The sequence below is a fragment of the Pisolithus orientalis genome (genome assembly GCF_024613125.1).
Source record: "Pisolithus orientalis strain OTSU chromosome Unknown F5J12scaffold_13, whole genome shotgun sequence".
Classification (NCBI taxonomy): domain Eukaryota; kingdom Fungi; phylum Basidiomycota; class Agaricomycetes; order Boletales; family Pisolithaceae; genus Pisolithus; species Pisolithus orientalis.
The window spans coordinates 418,068-430,575 of record NW_026260794.1 but is presented as its reverse complement, the minus strand read 5'-3'; the positions used below and the strand labels follow the sequence as shown (position 1 = coordinate 430,575).

Sequence of the window (12,508 nt, the reverse complement as noted above, 5' to 3'; positions counted from 1 at the left end):
ATGTCTGAAAATTCAGAGATATTGAGCCATTGGTGTGATGCACACTGTCTGAGAGAAAAATCACAATATCTCTTTGGAACCTCCATCAATGCAGCCATGCCTGCAGGATGTGGGTAATGATAGTAGATTCCTCCCCAAAAAGTCACATTAGTCACAAAAAGTCAAAAATAGTAAAGTGTTATTTTCCTGATGTGTTGTCACTATTGGATGTTCACATGCAAGTCCAGAAATGAAAAGAATTTCTGTGGTGAGTTGGTTCCCACGCATTTTATGAACCTGGTAGAAACCTTGCAAGCAAGGTAATTGGCATGGAACGCGGACAGGACCCATTAATAATGGATTCTAGTGAATAGGGATAGTGTTGTCTCTTGTGCAGTACCTCAATATCACTAAAATTCAATGTCATTGGTTGAGGGATTGTCGATTGGCACTCAGTGCCTGGCCTAGGAAGCTGTAACTCTTAGTTGTATTATGCGGGCTGGACCTGAGGGGAGCACATGTGTACATATAGAGGGATAATCAGACCCGGAGTGTTGGACTTGGACTTGCCAAGGTTGAGGATGGCTATCATCAATCGTTGTCTACTATTTTCTAGCTACCCACCGAATGCATCACATAGATCATGCCACTGCAGCGCTTGAATGAATGAAAGCTACCTATGTCTTTGTTGACCACAAGAATTACATCGATAAAAATACCTGACGCAACAAACACTACATCATGATGTCGATGGCATTCCCAATAAACCAACCTCGCTCTCGCCGTGTTCCCGCCACCACCTCTCAGCTTCTTTGTCGGCATCATACCTAAACTGGATTGCTTCCCTCTCTCTATCCGGCTGGTTCGCATTGCCGATAACGTTCGTGTCAGTACCAACAGGTGCTCCGCCACGAGCTGCTCTTAGCGAGTCTTCCATGGCAGCGTGCACCTGCTCATCATGTTGTTCTTGTTCCCGGTCATCAGAAAGATGGAAGGGGGTCCTACGAAGGCGGGAGAACGCTTGCGTGTTAGTCGCCCGGTCATAACGGATTGCTTCGTAAGCGTGAAGGAGAGGGGCAATCTGAGCACGGGAAAACAAGCGGGAGAACAGGTTCCCAAGGACCGCGGCATCTTCGATCTGACCGCAGGTAAAAATTAATTTAGCATATTCATAAGAGAGGTTTCAGACCAACGAGAGTTTGCGAAGAAATCTGTTGGACTCACAGCCATAGCCGCCCCTTGTGCACCGTAAGGCTGTACGAGACCGTGGAAAAATCAAGTCAGCTAGATCAGTGATAAACACATTCATGGCCTGGACTCTCACAAGCACGGGATGGCAAGCGTCGCCAAGAAGGGTAAGTTTGCCGCCCTTGTGTACCCAAGTTTCTAAAGGTGCGTGGTCCATCAATCTCCATTTGATCGCTGAAGGGATGAGCGAAAGGAGTTTCTGGATGCTGGTTTCCCGACAAGTGGAAGAGACCTCAGAAGGAGAAGTAATCAGACTTACCGTGGTTCCCAGCCTACAAACTCCTCCTTCACCCTATCGGAACTCTCCTCTATTTTCCAGGGCCCTTCAGGGTCTTGGTCGGGATGGCACATGACCATGTTGTACTCCTTCATGCCTCGCTGTTGAAAGCAAATGTCAGATTATCAAGGCAGCCGAGAAGGAAGGGCAGAGAACGAGTTCTGACAATGTTGTATGCTACGATGCGTCGCTGTGGGCCAAACCATACAACCATCTCCGGTGTCTCAGCAAGGACCCTTAACTCTGGGTCTGCAAGGAGCAATTCGGTAGGTAACACGGCGCGGTAGGTTGCGTCACCCGACGGGGTTCGTTCGTCCGGCCTTCCAATGACATACTGACGAGTTACGCTCCACAAACCGTCTGCACCGACTACCAAGTCGGCACGGACAACTTCACCAGATTTTAGCGTCAAACTGGGTACGGATGGGTCCATGGCAACAACCCGGCAATTCGTTCGGATGGTGACACGTGGCTCTGCGAGATCATACAACATGCGATGCAGATCAGCTCTCTTTAATGTCGTCAAAAACAAGCCAGAAAAGAAAGGAAGAATTGCTAACGTGTATGTTGAAGAGCGGCGCCCCGTAGTTCTTCACCATCGAGTCGCCACATTGTTTCCATGATACCGTCTCTCCGGTGCACCCTTTGACGCCGTCGAGGAAAGTGGTGCGTAAGGAAGGTCAAAACTAATAAAAACGGAAGACTTACAATGCCGGATGTTCAGTGCACTCGGGCTAACAGCGACTTCTTGCAGTCGCTTTTCGAGGCCCCAACGAATTAACTGGCGAGTTACGTTGGGACTAATGACAAGGCCGGCGCCAAATTCGCCAACCGTCGCAGTGCTTTCCAAGATAGTGACTTTATGGCCTGCCATTGCAAGGCAAAATGCAGCTGCTAAACCTCCTATGCCACAGCCTACAACCACGATATCCAGAGAGAGCGCTGCTCGTCGTCCCTCATACAATTCTGACGGCTGGAAGGGTGTTAGTAACGTGAATGAAGTGGCGTGTCATTGATCACTCACATGTTCAATTGGAGCAGTCACATTCACTTGTGGAGGCCCTGGGTAGACCGTCAATGGGCGCCACGGTACCTACAGTAACAAGGTCACTCATGAGGTGATTCGCACCACGGTAGATCGAAAGGAAGCGCAGAGGAAGCTAGGATAGACTTTCATGAGGATTCTGCCATTGATATAGGTAGAATAATCTAATCACTTTGCTTACGAAGGGAACGTTGTTGGCAAGCATTGATGATCGGGGAACGTTGTTGGCAAGCACTAATGACCGGGGAACGTTGGGGGAACGTGCAACCCCTTAGTATAATCCTACACAGGGTAAATTGTCATTGCTAGGACCTGGTTTCGAATCACGCCACACAATGTGGCATATCTTTGCCGACGAGGGAGTTTGGACCAATGGATTGCAGTTACCGCAAACTACAGATCGATAAACCAGGTTCGAGCAAAATTCACATTGTTTAGTTGTGGAGCTGAGCGAAGTGATGCCACTCAATGTCGGACAGTCACGCGAGTATCAGTGGTTACCGGAATTGGTTACTGCAGGCGCATACCGTGCTTGGTCCACTCAACTCGAGGGTTCCCGCCTTCAACACATGGTTTCTTCACGACAGAGCCTCCAAGTCAAAATTTCAACTGGAAGACTTTGTTGACTGTCTGTAGCTTGTATCAGTAGTTCATTTTGGCAACCAATACTCACGCGGCTGACCGCCATCAATTGTTTGGCTTCAACATCAGTAAAGCTAAGCGTTCAAAAACCTGGGTTTTCAAGCGCTTAATGTTCGCCAGTGTTTGCCGAGCATTCAAAAACTGTCCAATGTGCATGCTGTAATTTGGCTGAATTTACCGATGAAGTCACTCAGCTCCACAACTAGGCAAAGGAGCTTTGTGTGGATTTTTGCTCAAATCTGGTCTATCGGTCTGTAGTTTGCTGTAAAGTGAGACCACGTCCGAACCGGTATGATTACTTCGATCTGTGGTTAGAGCTCAATGCCATGTATTGACATACGAGAATGCCAATGCCATACTCTTTCTCTGCACGCACGGTAGCAAGGTCCAAGAAATCCTCGAATGTATGCACTACTCGCACATCAGCGTCCACTGCATCAGACCCTTTATTGCCAGGCTGAAGGCTCTGCGCCATAAGGTTTGGTAGCCGTCTCTCTGAGGTACCCACAAGAAGATATGGTGATACCATTCAAAGTGGCATCATGGCGCGCAACTTCGTACGGCCACGGCCAGCGGTTGATTCTGGTCGAGGATGCACAGCACGATGGGTGGAGAGAAGTAGAAATATGCCCCCTAGATACTCAGTACTCATGGGCCGTGATAGTCTGGGCGTGCTTAGTAAGCCTAAGTGGCACCCGAACTAGGTTGGGAGGACCAGCAATAAGCACGTAGCAGAGAGCTCAGCCCGTTATTCACCATCGGGCCACGTCGTAGTAAACGATGCGGCCGCCAGCTGTCTTTTTTCTCTTGGGTGCTCTTCTTCCAGCATCCCAAATACTTGCATTCAAATCTAACGACTTCAAGACAGTGTGCCCAGTCCGGGTTTTGTCGACGTGGCCGTGCGCTCTCAGCCCGCGCACTCGCAGCGGATTCATCATGGAGGTCACCGTACTCAATTGTCCCATCGTCTGTCCTACTCGCACCTGACCAGGCATCGTTCACTGCATCCGTGAAGTCTGCTTTGTATCCTGAAGTGAACTTCGGACTTGACCTGCGTTTGCACGAGGACGGCGTCGTGCGCGTGCGCATGGACGAAATAGGTGGTTTGCGAAAACGGTACGATGAGGCTGCTAGCTGGGCGCTAGTCGCACCGCCTCGCGTCAGTCGCGACATCTCCTGGAAAGTAGGCAAGCATGCAGTACGAGCAGTTTATGGAGAGAAGAAAAACATCGAAGTTATCGTCGAATTCGAGCCAGTCAGGGTCGTTCTCCTTCGAGATGGTGTCGAGCAAATTGTATTGAACGACGGGGGGCTGTTGCACATGGAACACTTCAGGACCAAGGACGATGCTGAACCTGCGGCAATCCCGGAGGACGAGGCACAGACTACTTTACAGCTGAACAATCGAGCATGGTTTGAAGGTGAGGAACAAGATGCATGGTGGGAGGAGAGCTGGTCTACGTGGACCGACTCAAAGCCCAAAGGTATGCTCTGATTAGCCATGATGTATCCACCAACTTAGTATTTATTTTGCAGGCCCTGAGTCTCTCTCCCTCGATGTTACTTTCCCTAATCACCTTCATGTCTATGGCATACCTCAGCACGCTACCAACCTCTCACTTCCTACTACCACCGGCCCTGATGCTGGCTACACGGACCCCTATCGCCTGTACAACTCGGATGTCTTCGAGTACCTACCCTCCTCCCCCGTCTCTCTCTACGGCTCTGTCCCCCTTATGCACGCACATAATGCGAAGTCTACTGTCGCAATCTTCAACGCCGTAAGCAGTGATACCTGGATCGATATCGGCCGCACGGAGACCGGAACGAAAACACACTGGATATCTGAATCTGGGATCCTCGACGTGTTCCTACTACCCGGCCCTACTCCTGCGGACGTTTTCGCTCAGTATGCGCGCTTGACTGGGGACAGCGCCCCTCCCAGCGCATTGGGCACTCGGCTATCATCAATGTCGGTGGAACTACGTAAGTTCAGACGACGTTCGCAGCGTCCAAAAGCGACTAGACAACGAGGACATGCCTGTGGATGCGTTTTGGCTTGATATTGAGTACTCCGAGGGTCACAAGTACTTTATCTGGGATAAGAAGAATTTCCCTGACCCTGTCGATATGATCAAGGATGTCGAAGCATTGGAGCGCAGAGTGCGTAATCTGCGTTGCAGTATCTTTTTTATATACTAAAGGGCGCATGGTTTACGGCAGATGGTGGTTATCGTGGACCCACATTTTAAGCGGGATTCAAGCTACCCTGTATATAAGGCTGCTTCTGAGCTCGATGCGCTTGTCAAGCCTAAGAGTGGCTCTGGCGAATATGAAGGATGGTGTTGGCCGGGTTCCTCTTCATGGGTTGATTTTTTCAATCCTGCGAGCTGGGATATGTGGGTCTCATTTTTCAAGACGAAGAGTGTGGATGGGCAGGTGGAGCTGGATTGAAAGCACGGAGAACGTTGGGATCTGGAACGACATGAACGAGGTTAGTGCTCGGGCTCGGATTTTCCCGTCCACGCTCACGCCGTCGATAGCCATCCGTATTCAATGGCCCTGAAATCTCGATGCCCAGGGACAACGTTCACTATGGTGGATGGGAGCATCGTGACATCCACAATATCAATGGCATGTTGTTTGTGAGTTGCTTTACTTCCACTTCCTCTTGGGCATTACGCTTATTCTCGCCCCCTTATAGGCCAATCAGACGTACAATGCCCTCATGCATCGATCTGATCCTCCAAAGAGACCCTTCGTTCTCACGCGCTCCTTCTACGCTGGATCTCAGCGCTTCGGAGCTATGTGGACGGGTGACAACGTCGGCACGTGGGAACATATGGCCTATCGGTATTAAAATGGTTCTTGCGAATGGGCTGGGTGGTTTTGGATTTGGAGGCTGTAAGTTTTCCTTTATACTTTGCATCCCAAGATATTTTTGTTTATCCGGCTCGTTCTTAGCCGACGTTGGTGGTTTCTTCGGAAATCCGGATCCTGAGATGCTGGTGCGCTGGTATGCCGTTGGTGCGTTTAGTCCGTTCTTCCGGGCCCATGCGCACATCGACGCAAAGCGTCGCGAGCCATACTTGTTGGACGAACCGTATAAGAGTATACTGAGAGATATGTTGAGGTTGAGGTATGCAATGCTGCCGGTGTGGTATACGGCATTCAAGGAAATGAGCACTACGGGTATTCCTATCCTGCGGTGAGCTTCATGTTGTCGCTGGTGTGGTCGCACACGCACTCACTACAATGATGTTGATGCTTTCAAGTCCCCAATATGTTGTGTTTCCAGAAGATGCAGAAGGTTTTGCGATCGACGACCAGTTCTATGTCGGTTCATCAGGTCTTCTCGTTAAACCTGTTACAACTCGCGGCGCGACAAGTGCGTCCGTGTACCTGTCCGACCCGCAGATATACTACGACTATTTCACCTCTCACGCCTACCCGGCGCCGGCCAAGAAAGTCGCTCATGGACGAACCGTGACAGTTCCTGCAGCTCTTCACGAGATACCCTTACTTATCCAGGGCGGATCGATCGTGCCCACGCGCGAGCGGCCCAGGCGGTCATCAGCCTTGATGCGCCATGATCCGTTTACACTGCGAGTAGCTCTCACCACTGATGGTTCTGCCACTGGTGGAGTATATCTTGACGATGGTGAGGGGTACGGGTATACCAATGGTGAATTTGTGTGGCGCGAATTTGGTGCTGAGACGAAGAAAGGGGGTTGGGGTAAGGGCGGGGAGCTGAAGATTTGGAGCAAGGACCGGGTGACACAAGGCGGTTCCAATGACGTTGCGGTATACAATCCAGCGAACGTATTTGCCGAGAGTGTCTCGGGCGTGCGTGTGGAGCGGATGATCGTACTCGGCGTCGGCTCGCGGCCTGCATTGGTGAGTGTCAACGGTGGGTCGACAGTGGAGTGGGAGTGGCAGGAAGGCATTGGGTCTGGTGCCACTACAGAAGGCAAGGCGGGTGTGCTGGTGATAAGGGACCCTGCTGTGGGCATCACTAGCGACTGGCAGATTACAGTCGTCTTTTGATTTTGTGTACATACCGTTCTGAATAGGGGCTCCGGCCCGGCGGTAAGATAATCGTAGCATCTTTTTTCTCCCGCATCTCAAAATAGAAGTGAAAATAAATAAATACAATAACTAATTGACCAGCGACGACGACCGGCAGTGAGCATCGCAGACGACGTTACAAGACTGGCCTGGACGTGGCTCAGAGTGGATTAATGAGGCTCAGCCTGCTGCGTTGGTTCGGTCATTCAAGTACTTGAGTATCGACCAAGGGAACAATACTTCCACAGGCTCCTCGCCCCAACCAACCATACTTGTGAGTACAACCCCTCATGCAACCTTGCACCGCAAAGACAAAAGAAGCCATCGACAGTAACCGTCGTTCGATGGACACGAAAGCCGTCCATGAAGATGGATGGCAGGAAACGCACTACACTGACGTCGATTGGACATACCCGCCACTGCGCTGTCCCCACTCTTGCGGAGCATCCGCCTCTCGTCTCATGCGACTCTTGGCACAAAGAACCCATAAAACTTGTGGGTCGAAGAAACCTTGTATCTCCGTCGTTGATCGACGGGTGTACCCCACCCTGATACCGACAGCCTCATACACGTCATTGTCTTCAGCCACGTCTTCATCCATGTTCACTAGTCATGGTCTCAGCAGCGTACCCACCACACCGCCAAGTTCACCTTCTAAGTGTACTCAATCAAGCACACCATCGCAACCTCATGCTGTTCTTTCATCCTACCACTCAATCAATACAAAGAGCAGGCGACTCGCAGGAGTTGAACTCCAGCATCACTGTCAACTCTCGTGCGCCAAACCTCCTTTTTACCACGCTTCTCTTCTACGTTCCTCCTTACCGCGACGGAAGGGAAACTTTAGGAAATCTTCCCGTCCAGCCGTAGACTTCTTTCGCGAGGAAGTAACCAAACCAGGCGGCTTTGCTCGCACGCTCATTCCCAAAGAAGACGTCCTTGGAAGAGATACACCTAGTATGGCTGTCCATGTTGCGGAAGCTGTGCTTTGCTCATACGAGACACGCTCTGCATTCTTTGGCTGGTACGGGCTGAGCCTTACAGGGGACTTGTATGATACCAAGCGAACGGACAATCGTACCAGACAACGCTCGAGATCTCATAGGAACTCATTGGACGTTTTGATTGCTGAGGAGGATGTGGATGAAGGGAGGGAGAAGTGGTTACAAATGACCAGGGAGCTTGTGGGACCCATCACTCTTCGGTCTCGTTCTAGGCTGGATACAGTCTCACAACCACCTGTTGCAAGGTCGAGTCAGCCATCGTATAACCAAGCAAGTCAAAGGTTGGTACAGAGTTCTGGACAAACACGTTTCATGGCCTCAGGTCAGATGAAGACAAAGGATTTAGAAAATGGAGCTCCAGCCAAAGATTTTGCACCGAATTGGTGGTATAACCCCCCGTCTACCTCCGTGCAGTTGAACCCTGTGGTCCAACCTGTCACGTTTGGCTTGAATATACCCCAAGGTTCTCTGCCCAAGTTGGGGTTTTCCCAAGTCGTCGGGTCAGGAAGTGGAAATGTGCACCCTTCCTCTGCTGCGGGTCGGTGCGCACCTCCGGGAAAGGATGGTGAGTATATCTCGCATCCCACCTTGGGTATCCCCCGACGTTCCCCTATGTGCTAACGAGGGGCTGTATTGGGCTTTTTCTCTGGATATCTGCTCTTGTCCGTACCATTTGATGTTGTTCGGTTTTTTCTTGTCGCTTTATCCCATGGAATCAGGTCTAATTCCCTTCTTCGGCGCATAAATCCAGGGGCGTTGTCAATGCCGGAACCTTCAGCCTCATTGTCTCATAAGCCAAGCACTCTACTCCAAGCTACATCGGCTATATTCCCATCTCGTCTCAACGCTTCTTTCCAACTTGCAGATGTGACATCTTCAAACGCTATAATGATGAAAGAAGTTCATCAAGACGGACGCTCGAAAAAAGACACAGCCATAATGCAAATAGCATCCTCTCGGAAGTCCGATGCTGCCCCGTCCGTCCCCCCTGGCTTTCCATTCTACTCACCCAAGTAGCGAATCTGCGAGCCGCACTGCGGCCTCGTCCGTTTCGGGCACCCTGAAACCAACTACGTCTGATGGTAATACCGTTCAGAGACGACCTCAAAGTGCTGGAGGTGGGATCGAGCGAGAACGATCGAGGTATATTGACCTTGACCTTATCACTACGCGCCTTAGTGGGCAGTCTACCAAGCGGTGTAGGACTAAGGAAGGACGCACAAGGGTTCTGGGAGCCGGTTACACCGCCTTGCTCGCCCCGTGTTATTCGAGGTGTGTCGTGTCTCTTTCTCTCTTGGAAACCATCAGTTCGTTGCTGAGTCTGCACCCTGCAGAACAGGAAGCTAGGTCTGCAAGGTCACGATCTACAGATGGGTCTCCGTCTTCATGTGGTGATTCCCCCGATTCGAACATGAGGTCGACACCCGCGTCGACTGCAGTATCGAGTGCAACATCACCCCCGCCTGATTCTCCCGGCTCTTACTGCTTACCCGAATCGCAGAGCTTATACGAATACCTCGATCTCCCAAACCCGACCTCGTTGCTTCCTGCGTTTTTGGGCTCGGCTGGAAAACGGAAGAGGTCCTCTCGAACAAGAGAAATCGTGGACAGATTGAAGCTCAATAATGTAGGCGCGGACGATGATGCCAGTGACAATGGGACTGTACCTGATACAGGAGGTGGTACAAGCCAGTGGTCGTCGCGCGACGGTCTCGAGGATGCCTTGTCTGTGAAATCGGCTCGCGCATCGTCAGGAACAGCAGTACACAGCACTTCGCCTGGTTCTTTGGCCGCTGCGGCTTCGTCGGTGGCATCGTCCAAATCAACGTCGTCGGAAGTGACGGGATCGAAAGTAAGCCGAGATAAGGGCAAGCCGGCTTCCAACTCGCGGTCGGTGTCCGCTGGTCCAGTGTCTGTGAATGGGCGGGTTGTGGCACCCGGAGTTGGTATACACGGACGGTCTCTTAGCGGCGCACAAAACCACCCCCCTGTGTATAACGTGCCCCCGGGGCCCTCTGGCCTACCTGCAGGAACTGTTTTCACGGTCCCACCCGCGCAGCTGGCACCTCCATTACATGCTCCTTTTCCTCCTGGCATACATCCTCAGCCCCAACCGCGATCTGCACCAATAGCTGGGGTTCCTGCACAGCAGCCAGGCTTTTATGTTCCTGTGTATCCCGTGTACGCCTACCCTGTTGCACCTCCTGTCGCTCAGCCCTTAGCACAAGGTCCGTGGATGCTAGGGTACCGCCCTCCACAAGGAACGGTACATGTCCCAACTCAAGCGACAATAACTGGTGTATCCGGTATGAGGCATATAAATTGGTAAGCTGGTGTGGTACCGACGGTGGTTAAGGTTTGACTGTTTTGGCTGTCCTTCCATTTGGTTTTCTTACGGGGTCCCTTACAGATGCCCTCGGGTTAGATCTCAATCTCCCATTTGCACCCATTATTCCATATGAACTCTTCCTTTTAACAGTAAGGGAGATTCCTCCCTGTCTTTCTGTATATGGCTCTTGCATGATGACTCTTTTCCCCTCTCATTCTCATTACTTTTGTCGGCTGTGCTATGTTTCTTCTTTTCTTTTTTTTTTTTTTTTTTTCATTGTCTCCTCTGCTTCGTAGGTAGCATCGTAGGTAGGTCGTACATAGTCTCTTACAGTACTGCTTTTAGAACCCTGTACATGCAATTGTATCCATGAGTTTATCAGTTAACTCATGGAGGGCCGACCGCACGCAAGTTGCAAGCGTATAAGTTTTCGCCGAATGCACGGGTAATGTACAACGAATGCAAAACGTACTTGGATTTCTAGGCCGGCGACTGTTAGGGTTGCCTCCACCCATAAGCTCGCACAGGTGAACCATCTGAACCGCTGATCTTTAGCGGGACGATGCTCACCCATGCCTCCCCCGAGTCCCCGATCAACGTTCCGAGCCCTCGCAAATTCTCGCATATGAGTCTCCCGGCCCCCAGTAACACCTCATGCACGACGAAGCCATCACCTGGCTCACCGCCCTCATTGGCATCCGCAGGTGTTTCGTCTGGACTCAACGTGTCCAAGCCAACTAGCCCTGCACCCATGTCTTGCAATCTCTCTGCCAACTCCCGCGTGAAGTACGGATGCGCAAAGTACGCCGGAGTATTCCAGTGCACGTCCCAGCCTGTCCAGAGCAAGACAATATCCTTTTTTCCCTCTGCGCGCAACCCGATCTCCCGCAGACTCAGTGTGTTGTACGCGACATCGACGTCTGCCCATCCGATCTTTCTCCTGGGATGTGCGGCATGACGAACATCCAACACAACAGCCCGTCCTACGAATCGTTCTAGAGGTATATCATTCAATTTAGCGCCGTCCGGAAAGAAGTGGAATGGCGCGTCCAGGTGAGTTCCAGTGTGCGTGCTACACGTGAACTCATGGACTGAAACTGGGAAATTGCATAAACGACGAATTCTGAAGGAGGGATCGCCAGGATAGCAGGTCATGCCATTTTCCAGTGGATGAGATAAATCGACGATAGAAGTCGGAATCATGCTTGGAGATTCTGCGCTGGCTGGCTGGTTTATCTGGATGTTACAGGCCGTGAGTAGCCGGAACGAGTGATCGGCCTCAAATCGACCTACACAACTCCCACAGAAAAAAAATAGTAATATTGTCAACAATTAGGGAGCGTCCTGGAATACATAGGTTGGCGTAGATGGTGATGCCCATAGCGGTGCATTGGACGGTTGCTATTTTCTTTTTTTGGCTATGACCATCGAGCCGCTCCTGGGTATGCGTAGGTGTACTGTGGGTGACTCGACTAACTGGTACCAGCTGGCCTGTTGAGAGCTATCCCGGACTCTTTGAGGGGTTTTTGTGGTTCGACCACCCGCGGGAGCCTGTCACATGCCTCGGATCATCTTGCAATACACGGTAACTTGCAAGAAACACATTCTCCGGATACCAGAATCACTGCGGTATTCTTCCCTAATCCTTCCAAGCAACTTTTCCTGATTTCACACCCTGTTGACTTAGCAGATTGCCTAGCCTGCCTTGCAAGTGGCATTCTGCACTTTACTGATGTTGGTAGAGCGAGACGCCCATGCACGGACCTGTTGACAAGATATCAAAGTTTAATCTGACGGCTTCTGATGACCTGTTTTGATTTTCTTTGGCGCAACGGCGCCAGTGATTTCGAGTTCACGATAATGAGGCGTCCGCCTGGCCGGCGAACCACGCACAGCTGTGCTGATCAAGTAAAATG

The 12,508-nt window shown here is 51.1% G+C and overlaps 4 protein-coding genes across 4 annotated transcripts; 2 read left to right on the top strand and 2 right to left on the bottom strand.

The window, feature by feature from the left end:
• Window positions 1-675: 675 nt before the first annotated feature.
• On the bottom strand, window positions 676-2,441 carry F5J12DRAFT_829454 (FAD/NAD(P)-binding domain-containing protein). Its single transcript, XM_051745669.1, has 7 exons — window positions 2,213-2,441; window positions 2,065-2,147; window positions 1,671-2,015; window positions 1,487-1,605; window positions 1,304-1,433; window positions 1,204-1,233; window positions 676-1,117 (listed from the first exon to the last, which is right to left on the bottom strand). Exons 1-7 carry the CDS (start codon window positions 2,376-2,378, stop codon window positions 719-721), a joined length of 1,272 nt encoding a protein of 423 aa, XP_051600219.1. The 5' UTR covers window positions 2,379-2,441; the 3' UTR covers window positions 676-718.
• A 952-nt stretch (window positions 2,442-3,393) lies between these two features.
• Window positions 3,394-7,238, top strand: F5J12DRAFT_938333 (glycoside hydrolase family 31 protein; the record flags this gene model as incomplete). Its single annotated transcript, XM_051749647.1, has 10 exons — window positions 3,394-3,869; window positions 3,985-4,675; window positions 4,728-5,100; window positions 5,183-5,354; window positions 5,415-5,630; window positions 5,656-5,685; window positions 5,735-5,836; window positions 5,896-6,044; window positions 6,127-6,399; window positions 6,467-7,238. Exons 1-10 carry the CDS (start codon window positions 3,708-3,710, stop codon window positions 7,236-7,238), a joined length of 2,940 nt encoding a protein of 979 aa, XP_051600218.1. The 5' UTR covers window positions 3,394-3,707.
• A 119-nt stretch (window positions 7,239-7,357) lies between these two features.
• F5J12DRAFT_829437 (uncharacterized protein) lies at window positions 7,358-10,839 on the top strand. The gene is made up of 7 exons (XM_051745668.1): window positions 7,358-7,533; window positions 7,581-8,828; window positions 9,015-9,240; window positions 9,281-9,406; window positions 9,450-9,535; window positions 9,598-10,619; window positions 10,674-10,839. Exons 2-6 carry the CDS (start codon window positions 7,604-7,606, stop codon window positions 10,590-10,592), a joined length of 2,658 nt encoding a protein of 885 aa, XP_051600217.1. The 5' UTR covers window positions 7,358-7,533; window positions 7,581-7,603; the 3' UTR covers window positions 10,593-10,619; window positions 10,674-10,839.
• F5J12DRAFT_829432 (putative cyclase) lies at window positions 10,836-11,985 on the bottom strand. Its single transcript, XM_051745667.1, has 2 exons — window positions 11,886-11,985; window positions 10,836-11,828 (listed from the first exon to the last, which is right to left on the bottom strand). Exon 2 carries the CDS (start codon window positions 11,793-11,795, stop codon window positions 11,088-11,090), a length of 708 nt encoding a protein of 235 aa, XP_051600216.1. The 5' UTR covers window positions 11,796-11,828; window positions 11,886-11,985; the 3' UTR covers window positions 10,836-11,087.
• Between the last annotated feature and the right edge of the window lie 523 nt (window positions 11,986-12,508).